The sequence below is a fragment of the Manacus candei genome, unplaced genomic scaffold, assembly GCF_025592945.1.
Source record: "Manacus candei isolate 608988 ecotype Guabito, Panama unplaced genomic scaffold, ASM2559294v1 h1tg000028l, whole genome shotgun sequence".
Classification (NCBI taxonomy): Eukaryota; Metazoa; Chordata; class Aves; order Passeriformes; family Pipridae; genus Manacus; species Manacus candei.
This window is the reverse complement of record NW_026138076.1, coordinates 33,990,677-34,009,564: the sequence shown is the minus strand read 5'-3', so window position 1 is coordinate 34,009,564 and position 18,888 is coordinate 33,990,677. Positions and strand designations below refer to the sequence as shown.

Below are 18,888 nucleotides of genomic sequence, written 5' to 3'. Positions count from 1 at the left end.
CACATTTCTGTGTTCAGGGTACTTCACACAGAGGTTTGTGTTGGTGCTTGCTACCGTGTGTCCCAGCCCTGCTCCATGGGCCGAGGGGGAAGGTCAGCAGCAGTTGCGGCACTTGGTGTTGGCAGGTTGAGCCTCCAAGTCTCAAGTTCCCTGAACCCATCTCCAGCTTCACCGGTGCAGCCCAGCAGCACTACTGTGCCCCAGCAGCTGGCTGAGCTCTTGCACAGAGCATGGCGGCCCTGTGGTGTGACAGTGGTTCAAGCCACATGGAATTGCCTCTTGGCACTGCTGGTCAAGCCCAACCTCTAGGTGGTGATGGCCAGGTGCTACCATGCTCCTGTCTTGGAGATGAGCAGTTGGCACTGGAGCCAACATGCACTTGTGGATCATTTGTATCTGTATTTCAGGTGAACAGGGACATCTACCAGTTTTTCCCATTAAATTTCTATGTTTTCATACATTGCACACCTTTTGTAGCCTCTATCAGACCATGAACGCTGGTGATGTATAATTTCCCAGGAATAAAGAGTTTTAGAATGAAGTTTTTAAGATGCTCAATATTCAGCCTGGTCTGCCTGCTGCATTAAAAAATAAATAAATCTGTCATGACTTATGATTTATGTATCTGTAAGAGAAAAATTTTTTTCATTTGTCCAAAGATGTGACAACCCTTGAACAAAACACAGGCTTGTTGTCTCCCAGGTATCTGCGTAGCACAGATATTTTTATTACTGGGATCGGTGCTCTCCATCTGATAACCTGGAAGCAGCGAAGGGGATTATGCTGTGTGGAAATGATCATTCGGCCGTGATGCACTGTCAGGGAGGGTGGTCTCACAAACATGTAAAAATAGAGCTGCATAGTGCATGTCTCTGCACGCTGCAGCATGTGCTGCTGGAGTTGCACAACTGTCCTGTGCTGTTTCCAGGGGGAGTGGCTGGGTGGGTGGGATGTGGTGGGAGAGCAGAAACATGAGAGTGCTCAGCTGTGTGCGAAGCCGAGTGATGTTCAGTAAACACCTGGCATAGTTTAAGGTTTGAGGAAACACCATTTGTGCTTTGTCAGATGGAGAGTTTGTTTCTTGGGAAATTACTGAGTTTGTCATGTTCTTTTGTGGATTTTTTGTAGTGTCATCATGTGCTAGTGGACATCTGGTGCTCTGATGGGGAGTGTGGTCTCTACTTGCTCCCAGGAAAGCTCCTAAATGGAGGCTCACACAGAGTTGCTGTATGTTGCCCTGAACCCACCTGGAGTACCTCAGAGCCAGAGAGCCATTAGGAAGGTCTGCCAGAAACCTTCTGTCCACGCTGTACAATCACACAGACAAACTGATCTTCAGCTGAGTGTTGATGAGGATCTCCAGGGTATAATACTCTAGTGAAGTAACTATGAACTTTTTGTTTTTCTCCAATCAGAAGACACTTCATTCCTCCATGTGGAGACAGAACTAGACGGCTGCCTCATAAAATGTCCCTAGGAGAATGGTTTATTGTTTTGGACACTAGCAACTATCCTAGTAAAGATACTAACAGTAGGTGTTTACTATGCTTGGCAGAATATAACAACAAAAATGGGCTTTGCATCATCCTGAAGAGCATAGAAATGAGGTTCGTTGTAATTTATTCTCTAGCTCTATTTTTTTCCTCTTCTACTCTAAAGACTGAAGTTCAGGTCTTAATTGTGTAAATTTAGTTTATACACATGTTTAAGGATCTTCTTCTGTTAAAGTGTAATCTCTTGGTAAACTTGTCCTCAAATCATTAAACCAGCCGGGCAGCTCAAAGAATCTTTCTGCTGACACAAAAAAGTAACTCATCAGTAGCAGAGCCCCCTTACTTCACAGACTCTCCTATCCAGCTGCCATGCATGTGAATGAGTGCCTGCAAGCTCTGATTAGTCCTTTCAAAAGAAAAGTCAATGTTGACCATATTTGCCAAGATAGAAATAGCCTCTATTCCTGTTTCCACACTGCAAATGAAGAAAGCAGCAAGATGCCTTATGTTTTGAGTTGTTGCAAACTGTTACCAGTCACCTGCTTTTTCCCCTTTACTCTGTATTCACACTTAAGAGGTTAAGAAACCTCCCCTTTATGTAATGGAAACAAAAATCAATATTTGATGCACGTTCATATTTCTTCACATTGTTTCCCAAACATCAGATGCACTTGTATAAACTGGCCAAAGATCTAAAACCATACTGATCAACAACTAAAACAACCCCAAGAAAGAGGTACAAAGGTAAAGGAAAAAAAACAACAAAACCCACCAAAGACAAACCACAATACAGAACACCACCACAGCAGTTTTACATAAGATGTCTGGAAGTGTTAATTTGCTAAAATATCCAGTGGTGAGACATTCTTCAGTACCTAAGTCTGTGATTTACTTAAATATCATTTACTGAAATTATTAACTCGAACACATGGTCAACATAAATTTTAATTTCTGCAATAATTTCCTTTTCCTTGCCTATCAGGCACTGGAATGCTAAAGTCATTCAGGATGGATACATAGTTCTAACTGTTTTACTTTACTGAACTGCATGCACAAGTCTCTTAAGCTTGCAGTGTTACGAAGCCCTGTTTTCTTAATTTTTATTTTATTAAAAGATTGCATATTATAAGTAATTTAAAAAATTCAAAATTTTTATAACACCTGTGGCAGCAGTAAGTTCTGTAACTCATAACTGGCTATTAAAAAATTACAGCACAATGTAGAAGATTTAAAACAAGAATGAAGAGAAGGAGGTAGAAAGAAAAACATTATTTCATTTATAAATGTTGTGCTTGAAGTGTGGAGTTCGAGCCTGATCCTTTTATTCAAGGATGGTGGTGGTAGACCTTTCAGGAATGTCTTGGTTTGTATTTCATATCAGTTGTATTGGAGGATGGTAAAGTTTGTACTGGTGCTGAACCATCTGCTGCTTAACATTGGAGAATCCTAAAACGTCAGGACACTGCGAATACTGCAATATAAAATGACAAGTTAGTGACTGTAGAAAAGCCCTGGGCTAACATCAGCAGAACACTGCTGTTTTCTCTGATAATCTAGGCTACTGCTGTCAACCAGGGTATTCCCTCCCTGCCTACCCCCATCCCAACTTGCAGCAAAATGACAGAGCAGATGTGCAAACCTGGTTGCAGCTGCAGAGAACAAAATTCACATAAAACTGCAAAGGCTTCACTGGTGAGGCCCAGGGCTCCTGGTATTTAATTACCAACTATAGCCTGGCAACTTCTTGGGAGGGGGGGCTTAGATTCATTTTTCCAATGACAAATGGCTGTAAGGGTAACCTCTGACTGGTACAACTTATTCTGTGCTGAAACACTGAAGTATTTCACTCAGTAAAAATGATCAGCTGCAATGTGCCTCTGTCTTCAGGTTGACTATCAGTATTCTAGCAAAGCTGATGACATCTCTGTCCTCACCGATTTCCCATTTGTTACACTAAAAACTAAAACTAACATTTATAATACGTCTAAAATAAGGACAATCATAAAATGAAGTGTGTGCTGCATCGTTAGAGCCTGAGAACAAACCTCAGGGGGTTAAATTCTTCTGTTACATGCTTTTTCTATTCAGAGCAAGTAACACCTAAAATAACTGCTAGAAAATGACAATTAAAAGAAAACATGAAGGTAATTCTCCAGACTGTGTAAGTTACTAACACCTAGAACTTGAAAAAAGGGTAGTCCCCGCACACTAAGATATACAAAAGTATTTCCTACTTCTACCAAGGACAATTTTGAATTTCCATGATGAACCTTTTCAAATGTCTTTGGCAAAAAATATTTCCAATTTCAATACCCTATGAAAGCAGAGCCTGAGCTGAACTTTCACAATATTTGAGGAATGCACAAGAGCCAAATTATGAGTTTGTAATGTATATATACAGCAAATACTTTCCTTTTTGAAAAGCTCTGAAGTTCAAGGTAGAGTACCCAGAGACTTCCGAACCAATTGCACTGGGACTGTTACATAACTCACAAGAGGAATGGTAAGTTGCTCTTACAGTAAACATAGGCTTTTACTGTGTTCCTGCTCCTCATCCTCAAGTGTTCCTTGGAATGCGATGTAGCTAACCCCTAGCACTCTGCAGCTTAGCATTCCCATGCTCCCTTGGCTGTGTGCTCTTTTCCAATGAGTAGTGGGCAAAGACTTCCTCATTTGCATTGTCTTTTCTCACTCTCACCCCTGAAAGGAAGGCCAGGGCCCACAGCATTTCAAAAGCTGAAGGTTTGCTGACTTTTTTGTCATGGCTGCAACCCATGGGCACACACTGGGAGAGATTAAGGGGCATAGTTGGCTGCCTTCCCCATTCTCTGCCATGAAGTCAGGCTCTGTCCTACTGTACAGATCCTTTAAGCTATTTATACAGAATCTTTACTGTGCTGAACTGCATGCACACTTACAATGAAACAATGTTTACCTCTTCCCTGTCCTCAGCAAATCAAATCCTTCATTGATTTTTGTGAAAGGAAGTTTGTGGGTTATTAATGGATCCAGAACAAATTTTTTATTCATGTAGTCAGCAACCAGTTTAGGGACCGAATCTTTACTCTTCCAGCCTGAAAAAAAACCCAGAGACAATGGATAATGCAACATTAATGCTTGTGAAAATAGATAAAACCCACAGCAGCTTAAATGTTAGATAAACTTGCTATAACAGAATAACAGGACGAAATATTGCAGCGTGTCTTTACCTTTGTAACAGGGTGCCAGCAGGAAACATAGGATGAAGTGCAGCTATTCCACGTGTGGCAAACCCAGTAAGTGCTTTACTGGTAGAAGACCAGTAAATATTTGAATCTTTACAGAATCCAAACTTTCCCCCACATCAAATACTGTTTCAACTTAATCCCATTTCATACAAAAGCCAGAATGCTGACACCCATTGGTAATCTGCTAAGTGGAAACTTGATTGTCTGGTCAGAATTGGGGGTGGGTGGTGGATGTGTATCTTTTTTCTTACAAGCACTATTAGATAAAGATAAAGCTGCCACAAACTGTAGGATGCCCTTCCAGAGGCATCTAATTTGTCTCTGCTATTTTATTCAGGTGCCTGTTGAATACATCAGAGAACTGGCTGTGAGTGAGAAAACCTGTTGTTGGAAACAAGTTTTCTGTGGCCTTCAGCTTTGTGTTGAGTGAACTAGGACTTGCTGCATGTGAGACTGCTGGGAGAGCTCCAAAAAGAGAAAGAACTGGAAGGAACTGACAGCAGCTGTCCAGGGGCTGAGCTGGGATCTGACATGTGTGGAAATCAGCTGGTATGACCTCTGATGTCCTTTATGGTCCTGACTCTCGATTTCTCCCACTGTCTCTCTTTCTCTCCCTCTCTTTCTCTCCCTCTTGTTCTCTTTTTTTTTTTTTTTTGCTATGGCTCTTTTTCTCCCACTCCCTCTCTCCTCTCTTCCTCCACTTTATCTTTTTATCATTTTCTCTTTTTTCTCCCTTTGTCCTTCTCCTGTCTTTCCCTTTATCTCATTTCCTCTGCTTTATTTTTATCTCTTCTCCTCCCTTCCCTCCCCACCTTTTCTTTGTTCTACCTTTCTCTCTCCCTTTCTTTTTTCTCATTTCCTCCTCTTATTTTCTTTCTTACTTCCTCTTTCTTTTTCTCTATTTTCTGTCATTTTATCTCCTCCTTTCTCTCTCTCTTCTTCTCTCCCCTTTCTTCCTCCTTTTTGTTTTTCTCCCTCCTTCTCTTGGTGTAAACTAACAATTCCCATAATTAATTCCTTATGTACTTCTTTGTCAGCAGAATAGCTATCAATATTACTTTCTTTAAGAAAATTTAAGCAGTGAATTTGACATATCCTATTTCATCCAAGATGATTTACAAGTTTCCCAAGCCAATTAAACCACAACTTTCCAAGTCATTACCTCCAAAGACAGAGCCTTTCCAGCTGCGACCAGTGAAGAGAAGCATGGGATCAAAAGTGATCTTTTGTGCTGCAGGGGGCACTCCCACAATCACACTGACTCCGTAGTTATACTGGCAACAGGCCAAGGCTGCGGTCTGTATTTGAAACAGAGGGACACTCAGAGTCTTAAAAGATTTGCCACTGGGGCACAAAAGTTTGAACTCCTCCTCCTCCCAGGGTTCTACTTGCAATTTGTTTTCTGTAACTGGGACCACATAAAAAAATTTCCATTGTATCTGCTCACACCACTGAATCTGCTGTTAGGTATTCCTAGCTTTGTTCTCCTTCCCTCCCCATTTTGTCTCAGTCATTAGTGATAAGGCACAGTTGGAAAGCAGATAATGGGCTATGCGAAATTTAGCCACTCTGATTAGGCCAGGGCACTACAATGAAGTTCCCTTTCCTGAGTTTCTGAGCATGCTTCTGTCCCTGCATCTCAGTGGCAGACTTGACAGGTTAGCTTGCTGCTTTGCAGTGGCTCTCAGCTCCTCATCCTTGGTGCTCAGTGGGTTAGTGAAGAGAGTGCTAACAAGCTAGTGCCTCATTTGGCCACACGCTGTGGTTGCATTACCATGGTATCCGTGCGGCCGATGACCTCGAAGGAGTAATCCACACCCTGGCCGGTCATTTCCATCAACACTTCATGAATGGGCTTCTGGAAATCTTTAGGGTTGACGCAGTCGGTGGCTCCCAGCTGCTTGGCCTTGGCAAACTTGTCACTATTGATATCCACGGCAATGATGCGGGAAGCTCCAGCCACCTTGCAGCCTATGATAACGGAGAGGCCAACTCCTCCAAGGCCAAAGACAGCACAGGTGGAGCCTGGTTCCACCTGTAATAACCATGTAGACTGTTACAGTCTAGGAAAAGTACAATGCTTTTTCTCATTATTAACATGATTTCACTTAAGACATTTTTTTAGTCTAGAGATTAGAGGAGGAATTTGCAAATGCATACCTACTAGTGCAGTAGCCAGCTATACTGTTACAAACCTACATGTGGCTAAGAGAAATTATCCCTCAAATACATTTCTGAGACCAAGTTTTCATTATATGTCTCAGCTTCAAGTTTAGACGCACCCTTTTTTTTTTTTAATGATGCTTTATATTCCAGTGGTGTTAAGATCTGTAGTGTCACTCCACTGGAGTCAGTGCCAGCTGCCATTCATGTATTGCTATGAATTATGAGTGTTACATATACAACCTGTGAATTCCTAGACTTCAGTTACAATAAAACAAAAATGCTCTGTTGTAACATTTTATAGGGGTGATAAAGCTATGAGGGAAAACCTAAGAAATGGTAATAAGTATTTTTACTGAATTTTGAATTGAAGACTTCTGAGTACCTTAGAGAAAGAGAATCTGAAGTAAGCAAAGAACTAGTGTCTTCTTTCCACCCTGATGTGATGTAAGCAGAGCCTATACCTCCCGGCTGCCATGCTGATGACCCCCTTGCAGGCCACACAATCCTGAACAGACCCCATGAGACGTCAGAAACACCCACCACGATACTTACCTTGGCAGTCTGCAGAGCAGCCCCATAACCAGTTGAAAATCCACAGCCAATTAGACAAACTTTTTCCAGAGGAGCAGCGGAATCGATTTTGGCTACAGCAGATTCATGCACTACTGTGTACTCAGTGAAGGTACTTGTACCAAGAAAATGGTGAATTGCTTTTCCTTTGCAGGTGAATCTAGTGGTGCCATCAGGCATTAATCCACCACCCAAAGCAAGGCTGTTTGAAAGATGACCAGAAATAATGGCAAATGAAATCTGTTGTGTGTAATCAGTTTTGTATCAAGAAAAATCAAATTAGGGTTGTAAGTAACCAAGGAAAACTCACTCATTTTTATTGCACAGGTTACCCTTGGTGCCTAAGCAACTCTTGCACTCCCCGCACTGTGGAATAAAGAGTGGAATAACCTTGTCTCCTAGAAATAAAACAGTAATGACAGAGGATTAGAAAAGGCAAATGAGAAGCATACAAGTAAAAACGTGAAGCAAGTGTATTTAATTGCCAGGCAAATGTTTATTAGGAGTACAGTGATGGTTTTATTTCTGCTGCCCTTGGAAGATAAACCGTCTCTCTGTGTTTTATATAAAGGACATCATTAGGGCAAAGTTATGACAACTAATTTTTATATGCAAAATTCCTAGTGTCTTTCCATAGAACTGAGTCTATGTCATAAACCCATGTTTGCTACTGATATTCCTGAACTACTTATTCAGCAGTTTATTGCATCTTCTGTGTAAAAGGAAAATAGTAATACACAAATAAAGAAACTGAAATAAAAATTGACATCACCTAGACTGCAGTGCCAAGATAACAGGGCTGTAAGCTGTGCATACAAAGAATGAGGAATTAAGCATTAACTCTCAGTCCTCTTGAGCCTCTTTGCTACTAGCAGTCCTATTACTGTTGCGTTGGAGTAAAGGTAGGCAAAATATTTGTCAGAGAAGCAGTAATACAGACAAACTAAGCCAACATCTCTACTTCTCTTGCACAATTATATGATTAGCAAAGTAGAACATAGCTCCCCAGTGCAATTTTTTTCTCCTGTGCAATTTCCACAGCAATGATGTATGGTAAATCCCTAATAATCTCTAAACAGGCATTTCCTAATACAGATCAATTTATGATTTGTCAGTTTTAAAATTTGGCTAATCCTTGACACATTGAAAGTCCAGGGAATTTTTTGATTTTCACTAAAAATGGAAAATGCCTACAGAACATGAAATGCTGCCACTACCCCAACCCTCAGTTAACTTAGAAATATGACATGGGCTTAGTAATCATTCTCCTAAAGAAACTTTGCACATCATGGAGCCTTTTTTAGAACTTGAAGGTGTAAATTAAGCAACATCTGAGAAATGTGATTTGGTGCACATGTGTGTTCAGGCATGCTGCTTCATCTCACCTGGAAACATGAGGCAGCAAGAATGAGACAACAGAGTGATTTATGAACCCAGACATAAGAGAAAAAGCAGTTAGAGCTACTACTGAAATTTGCAATATGTGTATTTGTTCGGCATTAAAGCAAAAATCTGTAATAAAATTTTTTCTTATACACACCAGCCTGCTTTGGACAGACTTCTTACTCATCGGTATGGACAAAGACACAGGAAGTACGGAGCATTAAAAGTGAATTACTCAGGTATCATAACCAAGCTGCCTCGAAATTGAGCATTTCTATGCAGATTTTTTTCACTGCATATTTTTCTCTTTATAATTTACCCCTTGTTATAATTTGTTCAGTCCTATAAAAGCATACCGAAATCCCATCTCATCTTGCAGCAGCTGGAGGAAAACCAGCATCTTTCACTGACCATCTACGCATTGTTGCTCAAGGAGAAGGTAGTGAAAGGAGCAGCTGGTCCAGAGGAGTGTCCTCAGAGCAATGCAGCCCTGAGGGAGCAGTGCTGGCTCACCTGCACTGGTGCTGCCCGCACGCAGAGCCTGCAGTAGGATGGGTGCTCCAGTTGTGCCCTGATATTTTTAAAGTGAAGCAATTGAACACACAGACCTAAGTTCTGGTTTACTGAAGTCAATGTATTATTTAGCTGTTAGGAGAATTAAAAGAAGGTACTTTGACATGTTGTCTACTGCATTGCTTTGCCTTATTCTTGAGAGAGATTAGTTGTATAAACTGTGTTCAAAGAATCTGCAGCTAATACCTGATTTCCTATGACCAACAGCAAAGAATCTATTTTCTTAGTCCCATGACAGGAAAAGTGCTCTGTAGGTGGAAAGCAAGCTGCAGGTGTTTTTCCCAAAACCAAAAGAAACTGAATAGAAAATCAGAAAATTAATCAAGATTGGGAATTCAGAAAGACCTAAGCACAGGTAGTGTCTTCTAAGGTATCCTTGAAAAGAATCGAAGTTGGAATATTTTCCTCAACAATACAAATACTCACAAATGTAATAATGTTTGACTCAAAGAGGAGTCAGGAAACTCAGTACAGGGTTTGTGTTCAGTTGCTGCTCCATACCTGGTTTGAATGAAGTCACTCCCTGCCCAACACTCTCCACAACACCAGCTGCTTCATGCCCAAGAATTATTGGAAAAGGCATAACCAGTGCACCAGTTATCACGTGGTCATCAGAGCGACAGATCCCTGTGGCCATGATCTGATTTACAGCAAAGACAACAATATTTCAGCATTTAACTATGTCACATCATATGTGGAAGTGAAATGATATCTCACATTTGGAGAAGTCATTTGCTTTCCTCCAAAATCCAATATGTATACAATAAATCTACAGGGAGCACAGTTTTGGTTGTGTGATTCAAAATTTTCATGATTTGTATTAGTCTTTAATCTACAGAGCAAGGGTCCTTTGTGAATGTTTTTTCTGCAGTACTGAGCTGTATAGGTAGTCACATTGACTATCTGGCAGAACCAATGTTCTAGTAATACAATTATATAGGAAGAACAGAATACATTAAATTATTCCTAATGTTTATATATAAATACATAAAAAGAAAAGTTTATAATATTACAAAAATATTACAAAATTATGTAAATTAACCACTACATATTTATAAACATAGAAATGTTGTGCATATTTTATATTTATTATATTTAGATTATATGACAATATATAATAAATTATGTATTATAAAATGATATAGAGAATTACATAATAATTATTACTTATTATTTATATATTTTAAATATTTGTATATGCTACATATACAAAACTTTAGGCTACACATAGTATTTTATATCATGTTTTGCCTTTTCTTGCAGTTAAAACAGCAGTATTTCTTTTGAAACATTCAGGTATGTATTTACAACTTTTATTCTGACAAATGGAGTTGTTAACCCCAGGAGAGGGTTTTCTCACTTCTGTAACACTTGAAACTGCTCTAAAATGAAAACTTAAAACTGCTGCTGAATTCCACTGAGATCAGTATCTTGGCAAAAAAAGAAAGCCCTACTGGGCTGTTTCCTAGCACAGATTCAAACAAAGTAAAAGAAAATTTCTTGCTCCACTCTATAGGAGATTCTGATTTTTTTCCTTGTACTGTAATTTTTTCAGCTTATTTGAAAAACAACTGGCTGTAAACAAAAAAGCCAACCATGAAAACGTTTTTTTTTAAGAAACTCATTATCAAATTTAGGACTTTAAACATATTCTGTAGGAGCTCACTGATAAGTAACTGCTCTCTAGTAGAATGTTTTCTGACTGGATCTTAAAAATCTATAAAAATAATTCTGATAAAAAGCAAGATTGAATGCAAGTCATAAGAGTTGTTTTAAATTTTATTTTTAGTACCTTTATGCGAACTTCATGTTCTTTTGGTGGGGCCACTTCAACTTCCTCAATACTAAATGGTTTATTGGCTTCCCACATTACTGCTGCTTTGCATTTAATAACCTGCAAACAGAACAAAGAAAACAGGAATGGCACTTGCATTTTCAAGTCACCACAGAGATTCTTACATTTCTGCATGTGAAATTGCTGCTCATATCTGTGGAGAAGAGAGGGAAAACTACAGGAAAAACCCCAAACAATACATAGCAAAAGAGCCAACACCAAAGGACAGTGTAAGCCCATGTTTTTCCTCCACCAAGATTGTGTTTGACTTTGCTCGTATTTCTGTCACATCAAGTTTTCGGCAGCATGTATAATAGTCTCCAGGATAACTGGATACCTTGTTCATACTCATTGGTCCTTCTCTAACTTCCTTGGAGGATTTTTTTTTTTGCCATGTTGCCGATTATTTGTTTATATTTGTGTCTTCTGGGAGATGGCACACTAAATGATGCCATGTATGAGGTGGTGATAAAGTCTGTGTTGCCTAGAACTGCCTGTGTTGAGAACTGACAAAATTGCTAAAAATGGAATTTGGAGCCTAATACAGGTTTATAAATGTTTTAGTAGAGCCCAAATTGAGCCATGAGGTGATGGCTGAAAGGACACCTATGCTAAATGGTGCAGCAGCACGCAGAGGTAATCTTGAATAGAACTTTCAGCACAATATTATCCATGCTTAGGTACCTTCCTTCTCAGAAGAGACATTTAGCTCAGATGGGGTTACTACCCAAAACAGTGGTTTTTTTCCCTTGTCTGTTAGGTTAAAGTTTGTCCATTAGTTCTTCAGGTTTTGTCCAGGTACTGACAGCTCTTAGGGTTCCTCTGACCATCTGCCACTGAGAGAAAAATACACTCAGAAGAGAGAGGAGCATTGTTCTCTCCCAGGCTCTCAAACAGAAGGTTTCCTCCCTGCAGTCTCAATCCTAGTGTATTCAAAAGCAGCATGGCCTCTCTGTCCCTATATCTATTCCTGTCCTTCCTTGTTGGTCTCAGCCCATCCCAGGCCCTGGAATATGACTTTCTATGACAACCTTATGAGTGCCACAGTACCCTCAGTCACTCTATTAAGTCTACTGACTGCAAGTGTTCGGGTGGCATTATCTTGAGCGGGAAATGGAGGGGAATTGAGTCCATGATGAAGAAAGTTTAGCACATGCATGAGCATCCTGCATCACTGGGCCAACTTATCTCCAGTGTGCTGCAAAATTCACAGGGGAAAACAAACAAACAAATTTTTCGTATCAAAGCTTTTGAAGTAGAAGTAGAAATAATGTCTAGTTCTCCATGAACTGTAAACTGGTAACAAAGGAAATAATTACAAGGAAATACTACACATATAAAATAAAGTAGCACACTATCAGCAGCTAGACACAAAGTGGGATGGGCCCAATGCTTTGAAAAAAACTGCCTTAGGAGACATTAACACTAAATGTAACATTTCATGTGTCAAATGCGTGATTAATAAAATATTCACAAGTTAGACCAAAGATCACATTCTAAAGGGCCACATTTTCCAGGAAACTTATTTAAAGAAAAAAAACAAAAAACAAAAAAAAGGTGATTTATGTATTTCTATTGTATCACACATAGTACAATGATGATTTTATGACTTGCACATGCAAAGAACATGTAGTGTTTCCTAGAACAAAGGTAGCCAGCAACTGTGGATTGCTGAGAACAAACAAATCTCTCCTATAAGACATTGGTTAACTGTGTATTGTTCTGGTGGTTTTGTCCCTGAGAACGTTTACGGATTACGACAGAATCCCACAGATGCACCACCAGCACACTATCACCCACTTCATCTGTCAAGACAAGGACTGGCTGGAGTCAGGTTTTTTCTGTGTGTTCTACCAGCCCTGCAAGTTACTGTGGTGGGAGAGGGGGAGGGTAGGTGCAGAAACACACCCTTTTACAGGGCATGAGGATTATGCTGCTTGGTTACATAAAATGCATGGTAGCTCCCACATCATTCCAAGATAAACATGGTGAAATCAAGGCACTTAAGTTACATTACAACACTTCACTTACTATGCTTAGCCCAAGGTTGGGTAGAGAACTGAACTTGGTGAATCTATGTACAAGTGAGCTACAATTAATTTTGCAGTTGCAGTAATTCAGAGTTAAAGAGAGCATTTATTTTTTTGCCTTTCTCTTGTTTTAGTTGGTTTTAGAATCGAGAAGACAGCCAGCAGTAACAGCAAACGATCCTGGTGCTTTCTTGAGGCACATTACAGCAAGGTACATCCTTTCAGTTGTTTTCTATTTCTAGGTTCCTTGTCCATCAACCTCTCTTGCAGGTCCCTGGGTGTATGTGAGCACCTCGGCAGTAGTGCAAGAAGCAACAGGTATTGGTATTAACCTACATATCTTGTCACTTATTTTCTAGCAAAAATGTACCTACTCATTTTAGTCCCAGCTCAGCACTGCATTGTATATGAAACTTACTTTTGGTCTTCATTAACTTAAGTTTGAGACTTGTTATATACATATTCAAATTTAATGACTGTCCTAATGTCAGCACAATTACACCCCAAAATTTAACACATATTAGCTAGGTCCTTGTTTTAGAAAACAAGCTGATATGAATCATAAATAAGATAAAAATAGTTTAAACCACTGGGGGATCTCCTAATGGAAACTGATAGAGCAGATAAATACATTGATCTGAACACTTCCTACATTCTATCCTATTTTAAACTATCCAATCAAAGATTTAAAATAGTTTGCTAACCCAGAGAGGAAGTTATTCTTGTTCTGGTGCTGTTACCTCATGTTGCCTCAAATAAACTATTGCCTTGAAGAGTTAACAACCATCTTCTAGGAGAGTACAGTGGCCTACAAATAAAGACAGTTCTCCTGTACCAGCTTCATCCTAAACTCCCATCTGGTGCTGTACCACCAGGACTCACGGTGTCCCTGGAAAGAATTTGCATTTAAAAATGCATTACTCAGCTGCAGCAAAGAATCAATTCTAATACGAACTTTTGCTTACTTTTCCTGCTGTGCTCATGTTGACTGGTGTGTCTGTTTCAAATCTTGCCACCAAGACTTCACTGAGCCTCAAAGCAGTCGGGTTGCTGGCACCACAAGTCCTCTCCAACACACTGGAAGCTGGTCTTACAAAGTGCTCCTGAAAGTGGAGCTCTGAGCTTTTAGCCAAGCCTCCCAGCTCAGAGTCCCACCCCTTAAACAGGAAAAATGCTAGAATGAAAATAAACCACTTATCTGATGAAACCTCACTCTCTACATTGCTTCCGTCTTCCTGATTCCTTTGTCCCACACTTCCCTACCCTTTCTTGCATCCCTCTTATGGTTTCTCTCAGCATCACAGGAAGAAAGCAAAAGCCCTGGCTGAAAGCTTTTCCCCTCTTTCCACCTCTCTGGGAAGTGCTCTCCAAACCCACTACTCTCAGTAGCACTGTACATGCAAAGAGAAAAGGGAGGAGTGGCTCTTGAATTCACAGTGACAGAGACACAGTGAGAACATGAAGGCTTTGCTGATGAACTTTGGTGACACTCATAAGAGTCCAGCTGACATATTAAAACATGTGATTGTGCAAGCTTCTTAAGAAACATACACTCACTGTCTGGCTGCAGCTGTACCAGCTCCTAAATTCTTAGTTTTCCAGTCCGGCTACTGATTAATCTGTTGGAATGGTTTTCACTTCATAGTGTCCAAAGGCAACGTGCCAGTTGTGCTGATTGGAAAACAAAAATCGGTAAGTCAGCAAGAACAGCTGGGACAGAATGCATGTATCTGACCAGACACAAGACCCTGCTCAATTTGCCAGTGCCTGACCCATCGGTTCCATCAACACCCACAAGCACAGGCCCCATCACTGCTCATATGCCCACACAGCCTCTCCTGGCACAACGTGCTGGTGCAAGGGATTGGGTGGAGGTCAGCACTGCATGCCTTTGCTGTGGGCTTCTTTTCAAATTATGCCCAGCATTTTGAAATCAAGCTTTTTCCTTCAGAAACAAGAAAAAAGAGATAAAATGCTGCATATAATCTGACCAGTCCTGCTGGCGGCACTGTTCCTGATACAGGCCAGGATGCCATTGGCCTTCTTGCCCACTTGGGCACACTGCTGGCTCATGTTCAGCCAGTTGTCAAACAGCACCCCAGGTCCCTTTCCTTCAGGCTGCTTTCCAGCCACTCTGCCCCCAGCCTGTAGCGCTGCATGGGGTGGTTGTGACCAAAGAGCAGGACCCAGCACTTGGCCTTGTTGAACCTCTGGGCTTGTTTTGGCTGGGGTAGGGTTAATTTTCTTCCCAGTGCCTGGTATGGGACTGTGTTTTGGAGTTGTGCTGAACACAGTGTTGATAATATAGAGGTGATTTTGTTATTGCTGAGCAGGGCTTACACAGAGCCAAGGCCTTTTCTGTTTTTCATACTGCCAAGGTGGCGAGGAAGTTGGAGGTGCATTGGAGGTTGGGAAGAGACACAGCCAGGACAGGTGACCCAAACTGACCAAAGGGATATTCCAGACCATATGGCATCATGTTCAGTATATAAACAGGGGGAAGAAGGAGGAAGGTGGGGACATTTGGAGTGATGGCATTTGTCTTCCCAAGTCACTGTTACACATGATGGGGCTCTACTCCTGTTAATGTATTTATAGAAACATTTTTTATTGTTGTGTATGGCAGCGGCCAGATGAAGTTCTATTTGGGCTTTAGCCCTTCTAATTTTCTCCCTGTAAAAGCTCACAACACCCTTGTAATCCTTCTGAGTTCCCCTCAAAATTTTCCTCATCTCTTTAGCTATATGCATATCAAAGCCATGACTTTTTTTTTCAGGGAGTGGAGATGAGGCCATCTGGAAACGATGTCCTTCGGCCAGAGTGAGTGCCTTCAAGTGAGAACACTGGACAGTGGATCCTGTCTGCAGCCTGCACAGAGGTAGGTGGCAAGGTCTGTAGGAAAAAAGGACTGCACACGGTGCCAGAGAAGCGTGAGTCGACTTACGTAACTGTATTGCAAAAGCTGCTTTATTTGCCTTGCTCTGCCCAACTCCTAAAAACAGTGAGGGTGAGGCTGCAGCTTGAAGTGTACAATGACCCTTACATGCAGATAACCTACAGTGCTGCCCCTTAGTGACTTGCTGGCCTAGGCCCACTGGCTCAACCCTTTGCGCTAATACTTTCCAAATGATACTTAACTGATCCCTAGACCCATCCTCTCCCCTTTTAGGGCAGGTTCCTATGAAGGGAACTTTTCTTTATGCTTATCTACATGTTGTATTCCTTCTTATGCAATTAAAATCCCTTCTTTCTGGTGAGCACTGACAGGACCTGAGGGAATGGCATGAAGCTGTGTCAGGGGAGGTTTAGGATGAATATTAGGAAAAGGTTTTTCACCCAGAGGGTGGTTGGGCACTGGAACAGGGTCTCCAGGGAAGTGGTCACAGCACCAAGCCTGAGAGAGTTCAAGAAGCATTTGGAGAACACTCTCAGGCACATGGTGGGACTCTGGGGCTGTCCTGTGCAGGGCCAGGAGTTGGACTTTGATGCAGGTCCATTCCAACTCAAAATATCCTATGTTTCTCTGGATATATGATTCAAAATTCCTTTATCAGCTTTTTATCTCACTTTATCCAACTGAACATGATGGACTAATAACTCTCCCTCCAGTGGTTTACTAACCTCAGCAGAATCCAGTGAAATGTTGTGCCAGAGGCAGAAGAGAAAGAACATTTTGGAGGTGTTCATGGCTGGTGAGCTTGCACACAAAAGTTAGAAGCAGTGGACAAAGGCCTGTTCATGCAACTCCAGGCCGTCTTTACTTGGGGACTGTAACCTGGGCAAATGACACGAAGCATTGGCCATGCTCAGCAGATCGTAGCCAGAGCTGCAGTTTCTGACTACAAGGTGCTTGTAGTGGAAGGTGGTTCTTGTTTACTGACACTTCACAGGCACTACAACCTGCTTCCCACTCCTCACTCCTACCAGGGCTGAGCAGCCTTGCACTGCTTGCTTTCCTGAAGCAATGCATGATGTTGACTCTAGGTAAGAGAGCGAGGGGTTTCAGAAACAGCTTTCTTTTAACATAAAATTAATTCTTCTGCACCAAACCTGACTCAGTTTAACAGGAGAATACTTGAACCACAGCTCAAGTGACTTAACTCTTTAGAGAAAAGAAGCTTTAAGGGCAGTTATGCATCATAGATTTTAGTGGCAACTATACACTCTGCCCTACAGATTATAAAATACATATTAGCTTTAGCTAAAACTTAAGCAGTTTTAAAACCAGGTTACTTTCTCCTTATCTACATTGCTAATTTTTAAGCTTACCAAGGTAGATGCATGTTTCTTTTCAGACAGCGATTCTGTTGAAATTGAAAATTCAGCATTTTTTCCTACTGTGTGATAGCAATTTTCACGTTACTCTTTATGAGTCTCTTGTTCAGAGCTTGGTAACACAAAGGATTCAGCTCTGGGATCCACATGGCAGTAGTAGGTAGGAAAAAAACCAACAACATCTCTGAAGTCTCACTCTACATAGTACAGAAGCTGTGACTGCTCCAACCCTTCTGTATTCTTCCACCTGCACATTTAAGGTTGTCCAGAAGATTAGGTACGCAAAACACTGCAGGTGCTCATTTGTATTGAAGAGCAGAGATAAAACTGAGCAGCAGGTAGGATTCAGAGCTTGCAGGCAAGGCAGGTTAAGCTCTTCAAAAAGCTTAGGGGTCATATCTGACATTATACAAATATGCATGTCAAGGCAATGGAGTTGAATTAAACACATATGGGATGATGGCATCCAGTTTTGTGAGAATGTAAACAAAGACATCCAGATATGAACACCTTTCCAGAACACACAGAAATTAAGTCATATGCTCATGGGACAATGTCTTATTCATTTTAATAAGCTGAAGAACAAAAGCCAAAGGTGGAAGCTGCAAATTAGCTAAACAATGGTTCTGAAAGTGTGAGTTTAGAGCAAGTATTATTTTGAAGAAAAAAATAATATCTACTGAATCAAGTATGAACACCCCTTTTAAAAATAATGCCTTTTCTTCCTTTTAGGTTTCTGAAAATAGCCAGACAAGGCAAACAAGAAGAAAAAAACCCACATCTTACACTACTTGAAGTAAAAATGGAGCAAAAGGAAATGAATATGAATCAAACATTTTATTATTTGGCTTTAGGATTGTCAGTAGTAGATGCTGTTGTCTCAGCTAACACAGCCACCTTCTTGGAGAGAGACAATTAAGCTACACATTTCAAAGATGGGCCAAAGTTTATTCAGCTTTAGATGTGGAAGTCACATGGAACTCCATCTCTGCTTTTCAGAGTAACTTATGACAAGAAGAATATGGGCTTACTCAAACCTTATTTTAAAACCTCCTGCAGAGTAAATGGATACTTTACCATAATATGAACCAGCACCATGTGCTACAACTAATTCAACTGTTCTCATCAGTAACTTTATACTGAACTTATTGCAAGAATGAGGTTTTAGGGCGTCTTGAGCCATCACTTCTCCACAGAAGACTTCTGCACAGCTGCAGCCTGCTGACTGAAAGCAAATCACCACTGTAGTATGGTCGTGTCTAATGCTGCTGATTCCACCAGTGAACAATTGAGCACCTACAGCATTTAGGAAAGGGTTAGAAACTTCTTCAGTGTGA

At 40.8% G+C, this 18,888-nt stretch overlaps 1 protein-coding gene and 1 long non-coding RNA gene across 2 annotated transcripts; one reads left to right on the top strand and one right to left on the bottom strand.

The window, feature by feature from the left end:
• Positions 1–2,422: 2,422 nt before the first annotated feature.
• Positions 2,423–14,389, bottom strand: LOC127472102 (alcohol dehydrogenase 1). The gene is made up of 9 exons (XM_051789791.1): positions 14,242–14,389; positions 11,205–11,306; positions 9,914–10,052; positions 7,767–7,854; positions 7,439–7,658; positions 6,495–6,755; positions 5,883–6,018; positions 4,429–4,567; positions 2,423–2,964 (listed from the first exon to the last, which is right to left on the bottom strand). Exons 1-9 carry the CDS (start codon positions 14,257–14,259, stop codon positions 2,940–2,942), a joined length of 1,128 nt encoding a protein of 375 aa, XP_051645751.1. The 5' UTR covers positions 14,260–14,389; the 3' UTR covers positions 2,423–2,939.
• On the top strand, positions 4,551–18,529 carry LOC127472114 (uncharacterized). Its single transcript, XR_007904873.1, has 4 exons — positions 4,551–5,269; positions 13,411–13,487; positions 16,053–16,154; positions 18,284–18,529. It is a non-coding gene; the product is annotated as an uncharacterized LOC127472114 (long non-coding RNA).
• The last annotated feature ends 359 nt before the right edge of the window (positions 18,530–18,888 follow it).